The sequence below is a fragment of the Sciurus carolinensis genome, chromosome 3 (genome assembly GCF_902686445.1).
Source record: "Sciurus carolinensis chromosome 3, mSciCar1.2, whole genome shotgun sequence".
Classification (NCBI taxonomy): Eukaryota; Metazoa; Chordata; class Mammalia; order Rodentia; family Sciuridae; genus Sciurus; species Sciurus carolinensis.
This window is the reverse complement of record NC_062215.1, coordinates 183,371,881-183,392,720: the sequence shown is the minus strand read 5'-3', so window position 1 is coordinate 183,392,720 and position 20,840 is coordinate 183,371,881. Positions and strand designations below refer to the sequence as shown.

Genomic DNA, 20,840 nt, shown 5'->3' with positions numbered 1-20,840 from the left:
TGGTTCACATCCACCATGTCCTCCACCTTCACCTCCACCATTCTAAATGAAGTCTCTTCTTCTAGAGTCCCTCCTTTCCCTGGGCAGAGCCCTCCCACCTGCCCACTTACTCTCTTTCTCTGCCACACTGTCCCCTTCCCCCGTCCTCTAGGTCACATGCAAGAAACAGGCCCTGGAGGAGCAGCTGGCACAGAGTCTGCAGGACCAGGACACCCAGATGGACACTCTACGGCAAGCCCTGGAGGAGAAGGCTGCTTTGTCTGGGGAGCGAGCCCAGCTGCTGGCCAAGCAGGAGGCCCTGGAAAGGCAGGGACAACTCTCAGCTGAGGAAGCATCAGAGCTCAGGTACCCATGGGCCTGCCAATTAGAGTCTGTCTCCTGTGGTCTTGATCTTGGAGAGCCTGCAGTGTGGTGGGCAGTGGTGGGAGAGACAGCGATGTCCAGTGTGTGTGCCTGGAGGGTGGGCTTTGAGTGAGGGGAAGCACAGTGCCTTTGGGGTGAAAGAGCATCTAGACCAGGCACATCCATGAAGAACCGTGGGGTCAGCTTTCCAAAGACATGGGACAGGCAGCAGAAACCCAGTTCAGACCAGTGGGAGGAAGAGATGGAATGTCTTGCTCACAAATCTGAAAAGTTCAGGATGAACCTAGCTTCAGGCAAGGCTGGCTCCAGGCATCCCATAGCCCTCAGCTACCTCTTCCTCCCTCCAAGCTGCTGCACTCCTGAGATTTCATTCCCAGGTAGGCTCACCTAGAGAGGTGGCAAGAAAGTCAGAGACCACCCAGGGTCCTTCCTCCAGTAGACACAAAACCTTTCTCCCCACCAGGTCCCTGAACTGCTGTGTCAACCATCTTAAAACTCTGGACATCCCTGTAGCAACCCTGGGAGCCAGAGTCACAGGGCTTTGAGAGCAGGGTTGGGTCTAAACCCCATTCCTGCACCCCAGGAGCCACAAGGCAAAGTTGGGGAGCCCCAAAAACCAAAGTCAGGAAATGTCCAGAAGTTGAAACGGGCACCTGCAGGCAAGAACAGTGGTGCCCGTAGGCTATTGCCCTTGGTTTGAACTGGTTCCAGGGCCTGTGCAGAGACCAGAGCCTGGCTGGCTTTCTGCACCTTGTGGACTGTTGTGTTTAGATTTCCTCCTGGGGCTCAGCATCTGAGGGTGTGAGAATCCCTAGAGTCCCAGGTCCTGAAACTTCTTCATGGAGAAACCGCTCCTCCAAACGAAATCAGAACAGACCACTGGGAAAGGCTGCCCAGGGTCAGCGGGAGCACAGGTCCTGGGCCCTGGGAACCAGAACGCAACCCTGGTTAGAGCCCTCCATGGCCAGGATGCTGTCCCATGGCCCCTGTTCTCAGCCCTGACCACTGGACACAGGACCACTGCTCACAGCAGCCCTGCAGCCCCAGAGAGTCACCAGCCCAGCGGGGCCTCAGCCAGAGCATGTCTGTCTCCCACACCCTCTGCTTCTCCGGCTGGCTCTGGGCTGCAGTTTAAGTGAGCTTTCAGGTGATCAGTGATGGTGGGTGCTGGGCAGTCCTGCTGCAGGTCCTTGCTTCTGAGGACCCCACAGACACACTGGCCAGCTCTCACGCTGGTGGCTCCTCAGCCCCAGGCAGCTGCCCTGGCTGCCCTGCCCTGTGGCATGCCTGGCCTCTGCTCCCCGGGCCTCTGTTCCTGCAACCTCCGCTCCTGCGCGGCCTCTGCTCCCGGGGCCCAGCAGTGGAGCAGTCGCTCTTGGGCCTCCAGCAGAAGGAAGCTGGACAAGCTTCGGATTCCCAGGCGACAGGCAGACATCAGAGGGACCCAGGCCACGTCCCCTGGAGACCAGGCACAAGTCCAGGAGGCGGGTGATGGCGATGGGCCCGGTGCTCCCTGCGGGCCGGCTGCGGGTTCTGGCAGCTGAGCGTGTGCCTTTGTGAGTGGGCCGTGTTTTCACCCTGACGCACACGGCTCGTGCTGCAGGTGGCGGGCCAGCCCATCGTTGGGCGACTGTCAGTAGCTCAGGCTTTTCCGCTTTCTGAGCAAGTGCGTCCACATGATCCGTGTGCACGTTGCCAAGGCGACCCTCCCCACACGCGGACACGCTCCTTGTGAAGTCCCAACGGGCGGTGCTCTGAGGGACTCTTTCCATGGAGAATAGAAGATTGTTTCCTTACCTCTGTTGACGACTTCCTCGTCGTGCGAGACTCAGGGTGCACCGTGGTTTCCAGAACTTTCTCCCATTTGTAAGCATTTCAGCCACATCCGGTCAGGACCCTATGAAAGCCACAGTGCGTGTGGTCACAGTGTCGTCTGTATCTCTACAATGGAATTGCAGTCAAGTTAGCATACCCAGGGTGCTCCTTGCCAGCACTCAGTGTTGTCGCTGTTTTAAGCTTTTGCTAATCTGATAAATGCTTAATAACACTGTGATTTGAATCTCCCTGGGCACTTGTGAGGTTAAGCAAGTTTCGTAGATTTTTAGCCATTTGTATTTTCTTTGTGATTAACCGACATTTTTCTATAGGCTTAGCGACTTTCATTGATTGGTAGGAGCTCTTTGCATATGATGGATGCTGATCCTTTATTTATTTATTTAGTGCAGATTTTCTTTTAATCTGTCCATCATCTTTTAAGTTGGTTTATGAAATATTTTCTGCAGGAATACTCCCCCCTCCCTCTCTTCAGATCTGTTTGACTCTTGATTTTTTTCTGGTTTTCATGTCTTGCTTAAGAAGAATATGAGGTACCTTTTTATGTTTTTTTCTATTTTTATGGTTCTGAGTTGTTTTTCTGTGACTTATTATTTTTTTGTTTCTGCACTTGCCTTTTAACTCCTCCTGAAACAGTTTTGTGAGGGTCCAATTCATTCTTAGAGATTTGAAATGAATGAGACACTGTCGATGTGCTGATCCACTGGCCTAGCCTCAGCTCAGGTCCACTCATGGCCAGAGTGCCTGGGTGATGCACCTGCTGTCTGATGCCTCTCTGCAGGCTGGAGAGGGACTCTCTGGAGAGCAGCCTTTTTGAGGCCCAACAACGGGCCAAGAAACTGCAGGTCCAGCAGGAACAGCTGGAGGGAGAGGCCCAGAGTGCCCGGCTCGCTCGGCAGACCTTGCAAGGTACTTTGGCGGGCAGGCTCCCTGTGCCCACTTCCCTGCCGAGGACAAATCCCTCTCCAGGTGAACTGCTTACACTCCCCAGGCCCCAGGGGACCAGCACAGACCAGAGCTCCTGCAACTCAGGACATGCCACCCTTGCCCACACAGAGGAGGCCACCCGTCTGCCTGGCCTGCACTGGAAGGGCCTGAGGCTCAGAACTGGGTCAGCCTCCCAGTCAGCACAGCAGCCTCTTGACCCCCTCCCTGTGCCCTGCCCCTGCTTGGCCACCCTGCCACGTGCTGGCCACAGGTGGACAGGGGGCTGTCTTCATGGGCACAACACCAGGTGGGCCTGACATGTCTTTGGCTTCTCAGTGGAAATGGAGAGACTGAACAGGGACTGGACCATCCAGGAGGCGAAGCTGCAGAGGGACATGGGGCAGTTGCAGTGGCAGGTGACACGGCAGGAGCAGCACCTGCAGCAGGCCCTGGAGAGCCAGGCGCTGGCCCACCAGGAGGACCTGACACGGCTCCAGCGGGAGAAGGTTCGCTTCCCAGGGGACTCTGGGACCTGTCCGCTTCCTGAGAGCCCCGCACGCTCTCTGGGGTGGGACCCGGGGACGGGCCCCTCCTTACAGCTCAAGCCGAGGCACAAGGCCCTCCCAGGGAGCCTCTGTGTGCGAGCAGGTGTGTCAGGGAGGCTCCCTCTGCAGAAGCGGTGGGCCTGGCGGCCAGCTGCCCTGGCTGCAGGTGGGCGCTGGAAGCTAGAGGAAACCTTGTTCCACCAGAGCTCCCCTACTGGCCGCTGGCCCCAGAGGCCTTGTCTGACAGGTCTTTATGCCCCACGCCTATCAGTGGCACCAGGCAGAGGTTCGTAAGTGGTACAGGAACTGTTAGAAGAAGGGGTGACAGTGGAGCTGAGACCTGAAGAGTCTTCCCAGCCCCAGTGGGGCCTTGGAGACAACAGGGGAGGGCAGCTGGCCAGACTGACCAGTCCCGGCATGCAGGGCCTGGGCCTCACTTGGGACCACAGGTGCCTGCAGGTCTCCTGGCCCTGATCTCGTCACCTGCCCTTTGCCTCCACAGGAGGCCCTCCTTCTATCCCTGGCAGAGGAGAAGGAGTTGGCCGCATGCAGGCTGCAGCAGGAGAGGGAGCTGCTGGCAAGGAGTGAAGCCACCAGGGAGACTCTGGAGGAGGAAATTCAGAGCCTGAAGCAGGATCAGAAGGAGAGTCTCCACCAGCTGGAGCACGAGATGCAGAAGGTAATGGTGGTGCAGGAGGTGAGGGCCTGCACCCCTCACTCTCCTCTCCAGCCCAGCATTGGGGCCACCCCCACCAGGTATGTGCAACCTTTCCAGGTTACTCCTGGTGCAGCTTCAGTATTCCACAGCAGTCCTGTGGCCTGAACTCCTCCCTGGTAGACATCCTGCTAACCAACCACCCACCCATCTCCATCCACCTACCCATCAACACATCCACCCATCCATCCATCCACACATCCACCCACCTACCCATCAACACATCCATCCATCTATTCACACATCCACCCACCTACCCATCAACACATCCATCCATCTATTCACACATCCACCCACCTACCCATCAACACATCCACCCATCCATCCATCCACACATCCACCCACCTACCCATCAACACATCCATCCATCTATTCACACATCCACCCACCTACCCATCAACACATCCATCCATCTATTCACACATCCACCCACCTACCCATCAACACATCCATCCAACCATCCATACACACAACCACCCACCTACCCATCAACACATCCACCCATCCATCCATCCACACATCCACCCACCTACCCATCAACACATCCATCCATCTATTCACACATCCACCCACCTACCCATCCACACATCCACCCACCTACCCATCAACACATCCACCCATCCATCCATCCACACATCCACCCACCTACCCATCAACACATCCATCCATCTATTCACACATCCACCCACCTACCCATCAACACATCCATCCATCCATCCACACGTCCACCCACCTACCTATCAACACATCCATCCAACCATCCATACACACATCCAGCCACCTACCCGTCAACACATTCGTCCATCCATCCACACATCCATCAACTTGACTGTTCTTCCATTCACTTGTCTGTCATCACTCATCTGAGTATCCATTCTTCTTTCCACACATTCAGCTATTGACCCACATTCATGGTCATCTATTCACATGCCTGACCATCTATCCACCAACTCACCCAGCCGTTTCATCCACTCACTTGACCATCCATCCATCCATCCATTCACTGATACATGCTTCCTCCTGAGCTTACACTCAGCAGTCCATCTACATGCCATACCACCCATCCATGAGTCTGACTACCCATCCGTCACCAGTCCACCTGGTCACCAGTCATTCATCAGAGTATTCAGCCTGACCACCAATCTAGGCAAACAGCTATCACCGCCCACTGGCCATCCATCCACCCAGGAGCTGAGACCACACTGGGTCTGAGGGGTTAGTGCAGGCTTCTCCAGGGCATAGACCACCCTGAAGAACTCACTGTTGAGTGAACAGGACAGATAAGTGAACACATCCCTATGGGCCACCACAGCAGGACCAGGACCACAAGCTGCTGGCACAAAGGCCGAGTGCTGGAGCCGCGGACGCTGGAGCAGCCGACCTTATCCTCGCACTGCGTTTCTAGTTTCAGTCCCAGCACTCAGGGAAGTGCTCATCGAGCCCACTTTACTGGGATCCCGTGGCCAGGACCAGGCAGCTTGCCCACGAGGGGCTGCAGTCCGTGCTCTTGAGTGCCACCACCCCGCACCCTGCAGTGGCCTCAAAGGAGGAACAGGAGTCTGGGGCATTGGAGGAAGGTCGGGGGTGGTGTGGCCTCGCAGCCAGCAGGCTGCAGTGAGCCGGGAAGCCAGCAAGGAGTTTGGAGGGCCACCAAGGGCACCTCACACACACGTCTGGGTGACAGGAGTGGCAGCCATTCTCAAGTAGTGGTGTCAAGAGGGGCTTTGGGAAGAGAGGTTGAGACCAGGGAGGCCAGGAAGAGGCCAGGGCTGGGCCAGGGTCAGCCAAAGGAAGGGCAGGTCCAGAGGCCCTGGGGATGCAGTGCCATCACCCTGTACTGGGGGCCGGGAGAGGCCCAGGGAAGCCAAGTGGCCAAGGCCCCGTGTGGCCCTCACCTCCCCGACACCACCCACCAGGCTGCACTGCCTGTGCTCATCACATGCGGCCTGAGAGCTGCCCTGCATATCCAGCCACCAGTTAGACACAGAGCAGAACAGGACAGCAGGACCTGAGGGAGCCACCACGACTTCAGTCTTGGAACAGTTCCGAGCAGACCTCAGGACCAAGAGCAGCTCTGGGGACAAGTCAGAGACACTGGGCAGTGGGCTGCAGGGACACGTCCACTCAGTGCCTGCTCTTGCTGGCCTGCTGGTCTGAGCTGGGATTGCTCAGGTCTGTTTGCCAAGCAAAGCCTCGCCCCCGGGAACGGACACTGTGAAGACTTCCAGCAGGCATTTCCTTGCTGTGTCCACTAACAAGGGTCTCGAGAGGGACAGACATGCCCTGACTCTGAATGGAACAAGCCAGGGGTCCAGGAGGAAGAGGACCAAGCAGGGAGCCTTGGTTTCCAAGATGGTCGCAGACACAGGGTGCCCCTGGAGGAGGAGTCTCTCTTCTGCCACACGCACCTGCCCCCAGGATTGCTTCTCACGACCCTGGGCAGTGCTGTGGTCAGCACAGACCCCGCAAGTCCCCACGTGATGCCCACTCGGATGCCAGTCCCAGACTTAGCCATCTCCAGGCCAGTGGCACTGGTGCCAGCCAACTGCCAGCGAGGGGGTCCCACCAGCCCCTCAGGCCCATGACCCCCGGACCACCTCACGGGGCGCCCGAAGCCTGGGCTGACCTTTCCTGTGTTAGGAAGGCTACACCAGAGGGAGAAGAGACGGGAGCTGGGCCCCGGGCGGGCCCCGGCCTCCAGTCTGGGGCTGGCGTGTGGCCTCCCTGGGTCTCTGCGCCCACCACACAAGAGGCCTCTGAGCGTTGGTATCCAGGGTCTCCACCAGGCTTCCCCATCCACGAATGATTGACCACGTGCTGAAGTCGGCTTCCAGTCCTCCCGGAGACCAGAGCTGACACCAGGGCTCCACGCCACAACCCTCCACCATCCAAAACTGGGCCGTCATTAGCAGGTCTCAGGTGTGCTCCAGGACCACCAGGAGGAGCAGACAGTGACCACGTGGCCAGGTCCCAGATGCTGAGGCTCCCGCCCGGACCCAGGAGAAGACCAGAGGAGGTTTAGTGTGCACGTCCTCCTGTGGCTGCTTGCAGCAGCCACGCAGCCCGGGGCGCACCCTGCTGAACCGGCTACCTGCAGAGATTGTCCTGAGTCGAAACGCACTCATGCCCCCGCCCACCTCACACACCGCTCCAGGGCTTTCCTCGGGCTGCCCAGCGTCAAGACAGAGAAGACCCATAGCTGGCCTGGGAAGAGAACCCGGGATGACTCCACACGCCTTCCTCTGAACGTGGGCCCGCGTCACCTCCTGCACCTCCCTAACAGAGGTGGAGGAGCCCCCTTGGCCCGGGGCCTGGTCCTCCACGTGTCCCGAGGCCTTCGCACACCCGTGTCTCTGGGCTTCCTGGTTCTTCTCCACCCCTGTGCAACGTTCCTGGGCCGCCTCGCGTGGTCTCCTGTTGCCCATGCTGGGGTCACATCAGGCGTGATGGAAGACAGCTGAGCTGGGCATCCTGCACGTGGACAAGAGTCTCTGGGCTTCCCTCCCCCGTGGGCTGGGGTGGAGAGGGAGTCAGCACTGGTGTGAGGGGCACTCGGCTCCTCCACTGCCCACGGGCTTGCTGGCGGAGCACAGGCTGCTGCGAGCGGGGACAGTCGAGGCCTCTCTGGGCCGGGCCCCCTGCTCTCCTGACACCTTTAGTGAGATGGGCATTCGGGGCTTCAGGGCCATCGGGGCTTCCTTCCTGTGCCCTGCAGGACCATTGTCTGCAGGACTCGGGTGGTGACAGAGCAGGGCTGCAGGCAGGTTCAGGTTGGGGGAGAGCAGGGTTTTAGGCAGAGACCGGATGGGGTGCTCGGGAGGGCTGCCTGGGCACGGACACCAGGCCAGAGGATGTGGACAGAGACAGGAGCTCTAGGTGAAGGCCCAGGGATCAAGGCCACCCTCCCTGCAGCAGGGCGTGGAGACAGGAGCAGGTCGAGCCTGCAGGGGCCCCGGTGCTCAGTGTTCTGCTGGCCTAAGAAGGGCCTAGCCCCTGTCCCAGCCCTCACGAGCACCCCTGTGTCCAGGCCCTGTCTCTAAAGGAAGCAGAGAGGAGCCTGCTGAGAGAGCAACTGTCCAGGGTCACACGGGACCTGGAGCGGGTGCAGCAGGAGGCGCAGAGCCAGCAGGCCCAAGCCCAGGTGAGCCCTCCTCCCTGAGCAGGAAGCAGCTCCTGGCCTGGCTGTGCATGGCCCAGCACCCTCCCCGCCTGTCCCTGTGCTTCCGGAGCAGGGAGGGGACGTCTGGTGGCAGCAAAGCCAAAGCTAGCTCTGGTCCCTGCCTGTGCAGGCCATGACGCTGGACTCCATTTGCCTGGTGTTCCCTGCCCTCGGAACCCGCAGAGGCAGAGAGGGGAGACCTCACCAGGGAGGAGAGGGCTGAGGTGGACCCCAGGCCTGTGCCCTGTCTGTGGCCACACCGACCCTGCCTTGCCCGGCTTTGCTTGAGCTGGTAGTAAAGCACAGACAGGGACCCGCAGAAGTTCCCAGAGGTGCACTGGCCGTTGCTGCCTGCCTGGGAGGCATGAGCTGGGGTGGGAGGCAGGTCTCCTGCCGGGAGGCAGGGACTCATGGCTGACCCCAGGTGCTGTGCAGCAGGAAAGGGGTTCCACTTAGGAGGTGACTCCAGGGGGTTGCCTGGCCCTCCCACCTGACACCAAGACCAGACCGTGTGGTCGCTCTGGGCAGCAGCCCAAGGCACCCTGACCCCAGGGGAGCCTTGCCGCAGACTTCTTGCTTCCAGCCACCACCTTGGCTCTGTTCCTGTCTTGAGCCAGGCCAAGGTCCTCAGGCCAGGAGGACCGACTCAGCCTGGTGGTGGCTGTGCTCCTCCTTCCCAGCGACTCTCTCAGCTCCACCCTATGGCAGGGAACCATGAAGGCTCCTGAGACCCTGGGAGGGACGCAGGCCCCCCAGGGAGCCATGCTGCAGACAGCGCTGGCCTCTGGAGCCTGCCCACTGCGAGTCTCCCCCTGGACCCAGGACCAGGCCTTCCAGCAGCAGACCTCCTAGGGGAGCTCACAGGGGCTCTTTTGCCACCTCAGCTCAGAAAATGGAAATTAAGACCTCGGGAGGAGCGGGAGCGGAAACAGCCAAGGAGGGCGGCCTGGGCGGAGGGGCCTGCTGGCCTGAGCCAGGACGGCCCCAGGGCCCTGTGATCCTCCTGCAGCCTCAGACCTCGCGTCCAGGGTGACTCATCTCCAGAGAGACAGCAGGGGTGTAGGACTCGGGGCCCCACAGCAGGGCCCTAGCCAGTGGCCTGCAGGACGCAGGGCGGGGTCCTCCCAGGCGGAACCCGTGCCTCCCTGGAACACGGTGCCCCACCAGCTGGCCCCCACCCTGCCCAGCTGCTGCTGGTAGGCCACAGCTACTGTAGCCAAGGAAGAGCTCCTGTTCACTCCAGGGCATGGTGGGGAGGGTCCTTGCCAGGCAGGAGAGTGGGCGAGGGACCCGAGGACATTCGGGCTGTGATGCGTCCCAGGTGGTACCAGAGCTGCCTGGCCATGGTGGCCTCCCTGCCCAGCCTGAGTGACAAGGCAGGCAAGACCCGGGTGCTCTCACACCCAGCGGGCGGGGCCATGGATGTCCCCACGTCACCTGCCTAGTGACAGTTCAGGAACTGAGGGCCAGCAGTGGTCAGCAGAGTGCCCGGCCTCCCAGGAAGCCGCATCTCCACACAGATGTCCTGTTTCCTCCCCCACGCAGAGGGGCCAGGGTCCCCCAAGGAGGGGAAGCAGGCACCTTATCAGAGGGCTCCGGCCTGGACTGGCCTCGTGAGTGCTGCAGGCCAGGCCCCGGGTCCTCCTCCACATCCCGGGCCTGTGTGGCAGAGGCGACCCCAGCTCACTGCCCAGATGGGGAGCCTGTGCACCGGCCAAATGATCACCTGCTTCCTCCCCACGAGCCAAGGAGCCCAGCAGAGAGTGTGGGGCAGGAGCAAAGTCAGCCCCTGGGTCCTGGGCCCTGTCCTCGGCCATCGTCTGGCCCCAGAGGGAAAACAGAGTGGGGCAGGGGGCTTTGGAGCCGAGCTTCCCTCAGGCCGCCGCCCGTGCCCTTCACCAGCATGAGACGCCTGCGTCCGGCTGGCCTCCCTGACATGCAGCGGCTCCCTGCTTCCCCAGGCCACTGTGGGCACCAGGACCGAGGAGCTGCAGGCCCTCCAGGTCCAGTTTGAGGAGGCCATCTCCACCCACCAGAGACAGACCGCAGTTCTGAGCGAGAGTCTCCGGGAGATGGCGGCCAAGAGGAGCACAGCGCAGAGAGAGGTGAGGGAGGCCCAGGGGCAGGAGGAGGAGGCACCTGGGGTGCGAGCAGCTGACTCCCTCTCGGAGCTGATAAAACGGCACAGGCTCCTGCGTCCGTGAGGGGAAGCTGGCCTTTTGTTCAGTGAAAAGAAGGTAAAGATGCTGAACCTGAGGAAAGGGATTTGGCTTGGAGTGGGTGGGCGTGACTGTCCAAGTCCTGGCCATGGCGGCGGGGGTGTGGGGGTCCTGGCTGCTGCAGGCAGGCTGGGACCCAGGAGGCTGGAGAGGGAGGATGGCCAGGGAGGGTTTGCACCGGCTGGCCAGCACGCAGGAGGTTGTTGGGACCACATGACCCAGCATGCTCTTGCCACACAGCTAAGACATCAGGAGTCAGAGGCGCCCCCCTGTGGAGGGGCTGTGGACTCTCAGGAGGCAGCAGCCACTGGGCATGGGGCAGGGGAGGCTGGACCTCAGCCTATCAGCTGTGGGAAGGCCCAGGCGGGGCAGCCCTGGGCAGAAGCATGGACCGGGGTGCCAGCATGTCAGGGAGGCCAGCCGGATGCTGGGGTGGGATGGGCTAGGTCTGGAGGTGGCTGGAGTAGTGGGGAGGGAAGAGACATGGAGGCTTCGGGGACAGCCGGGACCTGGCGAGGTTCTGGTGCTAGCAGAGGCCCCAGGAGCCCGGTAGCTGCATCTACGTGATCGTGGTGGGGTAGGGGACAGACTCGGGCAGGGGCAGAAGGAGCCAGAGAGGCCGGGCTGGGGCCCATCAGGCCAGCAGATTGAGAGGTGTTTCTAAGGAGATTTGACAGGACTTGGGGACGCCTGTGAGAGGCAGGGCAGGGGACATGTGACTGAGGACTGGATCTGGGGTCAGCAGAGCCCAGGTGGGCCCGCAGGGACAGGCAGCCTCACGGCTCCCTGGGCTGTGTGCCAAAGCTGGCCAGCGGGCCCTTGGCCTGGTGCCACATGCACCCGGCTCAGCGGGGAGAGGGGCTCAGCCCTCCCAGGCACAACCTGTGGGGCCAGCGTGGCCCGAGAGCGGAGGATGATTTAGCATGACGGGCTGTTTACATTGGCCCCAAAGAGAAAGGGTTCCTTCCAGCAGATTTCAAAGTCAGGCCTGGTCAGCGGCCACAGGGGAAGCAGAGTGGGCTTTCAAAACGGGGCAGCATAGTAAGGACCTGGGGGCGGGCACATCTGTTTTGTTGGGGTCCAGGAGGGTCAGGTTCAAGGCAGGTTCGGGTGGTCAGAGAGGACTTGGAAAGGGAGCGGGGACCCCACAAAAGGAGTGGGAACACCGCAAGGGGAAGGGGACCCCACAAGGGGTATAGGGATGACCGGAGGCTGAGGAGGTGGGGGGCTCAGAGGAACAATCACAGAGGAGGAGGCAGAAGAGCCCTCCCTCGCTGGCTGAGCCCAGGGTTGCCATGGAAACCCGACATTTCCACAGCCTGTAAGCTGGAGGAACTTCCAGGCCCTGCAAGCCCTGCCTGAGGTTCACGCACACATGCAGCACACACACGCAGACCCACACATGGACACCACTCATGCATGCACACGTGTGCACGTGCGGCACGTGCTGCTCAGAGCACACACACCAAGTGACAAGTGCATGCTGGACACAGGCACGTGGGCACCACCAAACACGCATGCCGAGGAGGAAGAGCAAGCACACATGCGTGCACACAGGCACAGCTATCATGCATGTGTACCGTGCACATATACTCTCACACACACGCGTTTGCACACCAGAGCACATGCATGCACATTCGTGCTCGACGTGCCCGCCAAGCACAGGCATGCTCCCTGGCGCCTGCACACCCACACCCCGTAGAGCACACGCGTGCTCACTTGCACCCCGGCCAGCCCCAGAGCTGCCCTCTCCCCACCTCCCCTCCCTGCATCCTTTGCAGTTCCGGAGCTGCCCCCCTGCAGGAGGTTAAAAGAGGCTGTTCATACGATTTCTAGTAAAGAAATAATGATTATAATCACATTAAGCGATTTGGCTGTAAAATTCCAGTAAAAGGGATGGCTGTTCTCATGAGGCTGGTGGGCGGACACAGGGTAGAGGTGGGGGCGGGGGCCGCCCTGCGTTTGTTTCCCTGGTTTTCATCTCCTCCGCCCTGGGAAATGAAAGCAGCTTCTTTTATGATGGATAGGCCCTTTCCCTGGTCCTTGACCTTCTGGGCGGATTTCTGCTGAGCTCAGCGGAAAATGCTCAGCACAGTTGTGGCTCCCACATGTGGGGTGGGAGGGGAGCTGCGGGGAGGCTGGGGCCCTTCCCAAAAACAGAACAACAATAACAGCAGCAGACTCCCAGCCAGGCGGCCAGGGGCCTGGACAAGGTCCTGTGGAAACAGCGAGGGGTTTGCTTTTGGCACACTAGCAGCTGCCCTGGCGGAGTGTTTGGGCTTGCCCCTGCCGACTTCCTCCTCCTCCTCCTCCCCAGGGACCTGTGAGAGCCAGAATGGAGCCTTTTCAGAGGCTGCTGGTCAGGGCCGTAGCTCAGACCTGGGAGGCAGGAGGCCAAGGGTCTGGGCTGGGCCTCAGCAAACTCCCACCTGCCCAGAGCCTGACTGCTACAGGTGGGCTGCTCTTGCCCAACCCTGAGCCTTCCCAGTGGGCCTCCCCTCCAGACCTGTCCACCATGGGAGCCGAGTACCTTGAGAAGCCTCCTGTCCACAGTGGGGAGCCAACTCCAGGCTGCTGAACGGCCCCCTCACATGCTTCGGGCCAGGGCACACTGCATCATCCAGGCCCTACCTGGAGGCCCTGCAGGGGGAGAGGCCACTGGAGCAGGGATGGGGTCATACTCTGGGACAGGCCTGGCAAGCAACAAGGACTCACACCAGGGCGCAGGAAGACCCAGGGCCAGGAGTGGGGTGGGGGCAGTGGCTCCCGTGGGCCCCAGAGCCACCCACAGTGGCCTCTGTGCCCCCTGGTCCCCAGGCCTGAGGGGCCCATGCCCCTGTGAGCTGGGCCCTGTGGAGGCTGCTGTGGTGGTGGCAGCTTCGAGTCCCAGAAGCCCAGCCCCACTGGTTCCCAGCTGCTGGAAGATTCTGAGGGCACAGGTGCCGGCCTGCCTCCCAGCTGCCTCCCCTGGATGTGGGAAGCAGAGTGAGGAGGCTGGAGTCAGTAGGCATGCCCACAACCATGCAGCGTCCGGTGCTGAGCCGTTGGACTACTGACCAGCTGCTCACTCCAGGGCAGGAGTGGCTGGGGGCAAGGGCCTTTGGACAGTAGCAGCCCAATGTGGTGAGGATGGTGCAGAGGCGTGAAGAGACTCTGCTCCGGCAGGCCTGCCCACCAGTGCCCAGTGTCTGGAGTCCAGGACAGGGAAGGGCCGGGGGGTCAGGGTAGAGTCTACCTGGGCTTGGGTAAGCTGCCCCCGGCCTCAGCAATGGTAGAAAGGTGGTGCCTTTCTCACCCATGGAGGGCGAGGCTGGGGGTCCGGGGACCCAGGGCTGCATGAGAAACCAGCTCCCTCCAGACCAGGATCAGTCGTGAGCACCCAGGCCACAGCCCCACGACCGGCCCCTGAACCAACTGCTTCCACCAGGCTGAGGAGCTGCGGGCACAGCTGAACGTGGCCCAGGAAGAGCTGGCCGGGCTGCGCCAGGAGCTTCGGGGCTGGGAGGAAAGCCGAGAGGGTCTGCACAGGGAGGTCCTGGAGGCCCGCCGGGCTCTGAGCGATGAGACCCGAGAGAAGAGTGTGCTGCAGGACTCCAACACCGAGCTTCGGGCGGCCGTCCTCAGGGCTGAGCAGGAGAAGGCCAGGTATGGTGGCCCTGCAGCTCAGCCCAGGCTGCGGTGCAGTCTGGGACACAAGCTGGGGGCATGGGGCATGCACTCAGCTGGGCCAGACAGAGGGAGAGGCACCAACCTCCACCGCCCAGCCCAAGAGGCCTGCAAGGGCCAGCCCAAGCAGGGGGCGGACCCTGGCCCTGCCCTGCAGGAGTTGCCTCCGCAGCCTGGGGCAGCCTGGGGGCCTGGCTGGGCTTCAGGAAGGCAGTCGCAGGGTCCCCAGGAAGAGGTCAGGCCCTGGGGTGTCCAGCAGCCTCTGGTGCTGGCTCAGTTTTAGGCGGTCCAAGGAGGAGCAGGAGCAGAAGCGGCTGATGTTGGAGGAGGTCCTGGCGGCTGCTCGGGAGGAGGCTGGGGTGCTGCGGGCCCGGCTGCAGGAGCTGGAGCAAGCTTGGGGAGACGCCCGCCGGGAGCTGCAGGAGAGCCGCAGACAGGTAGAGGTCCCCACACTTGGCCAGGCGGCCCCCCTCAGCCATCCTGGAGCTTCTTTCAGGGGCCACACTGACCAGAGCCACCTGCTAGTGAGAGCCAGTCCAACTCAGACCCCTCCATACCACTCAGCTCTCAGGTCAGTGCCCCCTGACCTGTTCAGGTCCTTGCCCCAGCCCACCTCAGAAAGGAGTACCAGGCATGTGTCTGCAGAGGGGCTGAGCTTGACTCCCAGTGCCTGGTCACATGGGGGACCCAAGTCCCTGCCCAGAGCAGGACTTAGCCTGGGGCCCCATAGTATGGTCAGCTGCCATGAGGGAGGACATGTGAGCAGAGGCGGGGTGGGGGTGCTGCTGGGTCCCTGCCCATCAGAGCCACCACACTCCCAGGTGAGGGTGCTGGAAAGCGAGACTCAGAGGAAGGGCCAGGAGGTGAGTGATCTGCGGACCCAAGGCACAAGGGATGCCCGGCGGCAGTGGCAGAGCTGGCAGGAGGCACTGGAACTGCAGAGGCAGGTGGCACAGGCCGAGGCCGCCCACGAGCAGACCCAGAAGGAGGTAGGACCCTGCGGTCTGTGGAAAGGCCAGCAGGAAACCCAGTAAGGAGGCAGGGGACAACCAGAGTGCCCACTTCCAGGCTGACTCCCACCTGCACCCGTGGGCCTGTCCACAGCCCACATACTGAGTGACTGCAGCCAGGGCAGGGCAGATGGGTCTGAGGCGAGGGACCCAGCTGCAGACCCTCCCTGGACTTCCCAGGGGGCTGTTCAGAAAAGGACCGCCTTTTGCCCAGTTGAAGGACAGAGTTCTGAGGGGGCAGGGGACCTTGAAATGAGGGGTGCCCAAGAGCCCACGGTGCTGAGCTCACTCTCACGCCTGTGCCCATGCACACACACCCCCCACGACCGACTGCACGCTGTCCCCATGCCCCAACACACGCGCTCCCGCTCCCCACACCTGTACAGAGCCTTGACTCAGCTCTGAGAGCCTGTGCCCAGCCCCGGCTCTGCCTGCAGGCTCTGCGCTGAAGCAGGCACTGCACACAGCCTGGGTCTCCACCCTCCCAGAGCCAGAAGAGCTCCCGAGCCTTGGGGTCCCCAGGCCACTGGGGCCCCCCGGTTCAGAAAGGTGTGCACGCCACAGCTGCCTTGAGCCCAGGCCCTACCCAGAGAACACAGGGCTGTGACCCACCAGACGACTTCAGCCCCATCTGTGAGTGGGCTGTCATTGTGCCCCCAGAGAGCGAAGCAAGATGAGGCCGGGCCCCACCTGCCACCCTTTATCTCCGACCCGGGGCCTGTCTGTGCCCAGCTCCTGCAGCCCGCATGCTCCCCACTCACACGCCTGTGGAGAGGGCCTGAGTGCAGGCGCTGGCCCAGGGCCATGCCTGACCAGTGCAGGGGGCCATGCAGGGTCTGCAGCAGTGGCTGAGGGAGCCCCCAGCGGGAGGGTCCTGGGACTGCCGCACACAGCAGGGCTTTCCAGGAGGCTGCCCGCAGGGCTTTCTGCTGCAGGACACTCTGCAGGCCTGAGGTGCCATTCCCACCTGGCTCAAGTGTCCCCACCTGCCAAATACAACTGGGAAGCAAATCTGGAGTCCCTCCAGCTGTGACCGGCAAGAGAGTGAGGTCCAGAGGGCAGGGGAAGGGTCTCCCGGGGCAGATAGGCCTGGTCTCCTGAATGGCCAGCCAGCCCAGGTGTCAAGAGCCTTTGTCCAGCCCCACCCCTCCCCCACACCCCGCTGCAGGTGCTAGGGCTGCGGTGGAAGCTGGTGGAGGCAGAGGCCTCAGCGGAGGCCCGGGCACAGCAGCTGGAGGGGCACCTCCGAGAGAGCCGGCAGGCCGAGCAGGCCCTGCGGACTGATTTGCTCAGTGTTAGCAGTAGACTGCAGCAGGCCAGCAGCCTGGCTGAGAGTCTTCAGGCTCGCCTGGACAGTGCCCATGGCCGGGTCCACGGTCTAGAGCAGGAGCTGGCCCAGACCAAGGGTGCCAGGCGGGACGCAGAAGCCCAACTGGACAGGCTGTGCTCCACACTTCGCCGTGGCCTGGGGCTCCGGGGTCGAAGCCCCTCTGCCTCTCCAGAGCGACCTGGGTCTCCTACAAAAGGTCAGTGTCCTCCTGTCCAGCTCTGTCCCTAACCTGGGCACCCCGCCCCTTCCTAGGTCTCACACAACCCACACACCAGGGGACTGGACCAGTCACGGCAATTTTAGGAGCCTGTGCCCACCCGTGCCCCAGCCCAGCTCCCAGCTGGAGCTGCAGAGAAGGGGGAGTGCCCGCATTCCTGTCACTGTCCCTCATGTCCCCTCCACTGTCACCTACTGCAGGCTCCAGTAGCTCCCATGTTCAACCTGGGTGGCACAGAGCCAGCTCCCCCACTGGGTCCCGCTCGCCACCCCAACAGCGCTCACCTGCACCTGGAGACTGCGACTCAGAGGTCATAGATGTGGCCTCTGTGCAGGATGCACTGGGAGACCTGGTGCAGAAGCTTCAGGATGCCCAGCAGGAGCGGGTGAGGGGCAGCTGGGGTCCTCCCCACCCACGTGGGCACACGCCCTGGGGGCTCTGGGACCAGGGAACACAGCCACTCACCCAGACTACTCTCCATCTGTGAGTCTGTCCTCAGGCCCACTGAGACCTTGGCAGACCCTAGGGGTCAGTGTCCAGACTGTCCTCTGTAATACCACTGCCCTCAAGTCCTGACCCTCACATGGCAGAAAGCCACACCATCCCTCAGGGTTGATGTCCCCTGGGGCCCAGTCACCATCCCATGCCATTCTGGAAGAACTGTCCCCAAGGCTGCATGGAAGAGCCCCTCGCATGGGGACACGACATGGCGGCTGCTCAGATGTGCTCCTGGCCCTGGGATTCCACCAGAGCCACTGTGGTCTGTCCCTTTTTGACTTGCCAGGTGGCAGAGTGGGCTTGGGACCCCAGTGGGTGGGACATTGGGAGAGACAGTCCAACCGTCACAGAGCCCATGGGCCCCACCAGCTCCTTCAGGCCCACCTCCTGCTGGCACCAGACCCAGGGCAGGCCCACCCCGCTCAGCTCTGCCCTGTCTGGGGCCCTGGCTCCCTTCACACTAGCCCACAGGCCATGACCAGCCCTGCCCACGTCTGCTCTTCCCACCCCCATCTCTGGCCCCTCTGGGCACCACCAGGCCAGCAGGGCAGCTCAGCCACCCACCAGACCTGGCCTTCCCTGCTGCCCACAGCCCACCCCACCCACAGCCCTGCCGCACGTTCCCAGGCTGGACCCCAAGCTGCCCCCCTGACACCCAGCCTGCCAGCAGACACTTCAGCCCTCCTTGTCCCCCGGGCTGTCCTGCTGACCTCAGTTCCTCTGCCCAGGAGGATGCCCGTGTCCAGGTGGTGAACCTGCGCAGCCAGCTGAGCAGGGCGGAGATCGAGCGTGCCCAAGCCCACAGCCACGTGGGGCAGCTGCAGAGGGCCCTGGCGGAGGCAGAGGAAGGTGACCCACGCCCCTCCCTTCCCGCCACCGTGAGTGGCCTAGGAACAGCCGAGCCTGGCTGGTGCCCCTGCTGTCACAGCAGCAACCCTACGGCAGGCGCGGGCCATCCACAGGCTCCGGGGGCTCTGCCAGGTGGGGACCAGCCCTGCCTCCCGCCATCCCCCTCCGGGGCCTGACCCTGGCTGTGCTCACCCCCCAGTTTTCCCAAATGGCCACACAGGCACCCCTCTGGGGGGTACGCTCCTTGCCTCCTCAGAGAGGCCCCCACGCAGCACTCAGAGCCTTACGCCTACTGCCCCCCCAGAAAGCGTCAGCCCAGGGGGCGGCCTGGGCCCGGAGGAGTGTCACAGCCATGTTGGTGGAGCCTGGAAGGAACAGGGAAGAGGGTCCTCGCCAGGGTCCCTGAGCTAAGATGGAGGAGCCCTGTCCAGCTCGCTGCCCAGTGCCAGTCCTCAGTTCACAGGCTCGTTTGCAGCCTGAGGACTGGGGTGGGGCAGGCCTGGGGGTGGCGCCCCTGCAGCCGGAAGGTCTTGGGAGCCCTCCAGCCAGCCGGCTTCCCCCAGGCCGGCACCAGGCGGAAGGCGCGCTGAGCAGCACCCGGGCAGCACAGGCCCTGCAGAAGGAGGCACTGCAGAGGCTGGAGACGGAGCACCTGTCCAGCTTGCGGGCGGCCAGCCAGGAGAGGCGGTGGCTGCAGGTAGGCAGGCAGCAGGGCAGGATGGAGGTGAGGGGCTGTAACAGCTCGGGATGTCAGGGCAGAGGTCGGTGGCCGAGCCGGGGCTCCCTGTGGGAATGGGGTGCGGGCTGGACTGGAGCCAGCACGCTAGGGCCCTGGGAACCGAGGCCTCAGGCCGGGCTGTCCCTAGAAGAGCGCTGTGAACGGGTCCGGCCCTTGCTTCACAGCGTGGGGAGGCTGGGCCCTTGGCCATGGTGCACAGCTGTGAAGAGGCAGAGGGATGGGCCCCCAGCCCCTGGGCATCCTCCCTCTGGCCACGCTGGCAGGCATGGGAGGCCCTGCCAGCTGTGGCCCCTCTTGGGTCAGGTTCCAGCTGCCGCAGGATGGCCTTTCCCTCCGGGTCACTCAGACACAGAAGGGGTTGTAGGGACGCGGGTACATGTCCTGCCCCTCCAGGTGACCTGCTGTGGTTTCAGGCAAGGAGCTGTCCTGGAGAGGGAGTGGCCAGGCCTGGTGACGGTAGCGAGCCCAGGCTCCCTTCTTCCTCTCCATGGCAGGACTGAGGGGTACCCGGGAGACGGGCTCTGAGAAGTGGGGTCTGGCGGAGTTTCCTCTTACCTGGGGTTCGCCTGGGCGCCTCTAGGTGGGCTGATTGGAAAGCCCCTTTGGAATCCACCCTTACAAACGCTTGACATGCTGTGTGTGGGATGTGTCCTTGAGGGTGTCCACCTAGAGCTGGACCTTCCCCTCCAGTTCTTCATGTCCATGTCTCCGTTGCTAAGGGTCTGTAGCTTGTAGGTTCTGTGACATGCTGCTCAGATGTGGCTTCTGTGTACTGTCCTCCCGCACAGAACGGCCGTGTCCTGCTCCCTCATGCCCACACCAGCCCTGGTGCTTCTCCCACCGTGGCCTCTGCATTCCCAAGGACTCATGGCCTGACTCCGGGCTTCAGCCGCTGTGCAGCCCCTCCCTCTTGGGGGTATCTTCCCACCCAGGCCCCTGTGGTGGCGGGCCTCCCCTGGGCCTGCTCCCCGTCCCTCCTGCGCTGGCCCGCAGGCCTCCTCTCCCTGTCTTGGTGCCCCTGGGGCTCAGAGCCTCTGTCTTTCCAGGTCACGTGTGAACACTGTGCTGCTCTGTTCAGGTCACTTCCCGCGCCCCTCCAGGCACAGAGGGTCTCCTCTCTCCCCTCCCTGGCTACTTCTGCTGTGTCCTGGGGGAGGAAGGCCCACCCTCCTCTGAGTGCAGTTCTGAACCCCACCCACTGCCGCTGACCAGGGCTTTCTGCCCACGACAGCCCATACGTGGTGGACTCACTCCCAAGTACTGTGCAGCAGATCTCCCCAGGTCACAGTTGGGAGCTGGCCTGGCCCAGCAGGGCCCTCCGCCGGCCTCTGGAGAGCTCAGGGCACTGAGCCACAAGCTCGCCTGACCTCTGGGAAGGACCCCGAAGGCTCATCCGGGGTTCTAGGGGCTCTGGGCCTGGGGTTCTCTTTCTGACCCGGCTCCTGGTGGAGGGCTCCTGGCCTCCCACAGGCAGAGTCCCTGCATGGCCGTGGCAGTGGTCCCCAGGCTGAGCGTCCACACTGCTCCCTCTTCTGCACGAGCTCAGGGTCATGAGACGAGGCGCCTCCCTGGCTCACGTGGCGATGATGGCCGTCCTTTCCCACCCCAGACGCGCCTGCCCGGTGGGGCCGCCATGACCCAGCTTGGCGTCAGGCTCATGCCCGGCCACCGGAACTCTGGTGCACATCCCAGACGGGGTGCAGGCAGCGAGCCACCCCAGACAGCGAGGTCGGGTCCGTCCTGGGCCTCGCTGCCCGGGCTCAGGGAACG

General features: G+C 62.5%; 1 protein-coding gene across 1 annotated transcript in view; it reads left to right on the top strand.

Moving 5' to 3' along the window:
* Positions 1-20,840, top strand: part of Crocc2 (ciliary rootlet coiled-coil, rootletin family member 2) — a 66,456-nt gene that overhangs the window by 33,373 nt on the left and 12,243 nt on the right. The window contains exons 16-28 of the mRNA XM_047547013.1: positions 152-345; positions 2,978-3,105; positions 3,460-3,629; positions 4,171-4,347; positions 8,411-8,524; positions 10,504-10,647; positions 14,189-14,406; positions 14,705-14,864; positions 15,249-15,416; positions 16,606-16,963; positions 17,185-17,369; positions 18,211-18,331; positions 18,895-19,028. Of these exons, the coding sequence (XP_047402969.1) occupies positions 152-345; positions 2,978-3,105; positions 3,460-3,629; positions 4,171-4,347; positions 8,411-8,524; positions 10,504-10,647; positions 14,189-14,406; positions 14,705-14,864; positions 15,249-15,416; positions 16,606-16,963; positions 17,185-17,369; positions 18,211-18,331; positions 18,895-19,028 (2,271 nt within the window). The remainder of the gene's footprint in view (positions 1-151; positions 346-2,977; positions 3,106-3,459; positions 3,630-4,170; positions 4,348-8,410; positions 8,525-10,503; positions 10,648-14,188; positions 14,407-14,704; positions 14,865-15,248; positions 15,417-16,605; positions 16,964-17,184; positions 17,370-18,210; positions 18,332-18,894; positions 19,029-20,840) is intronic.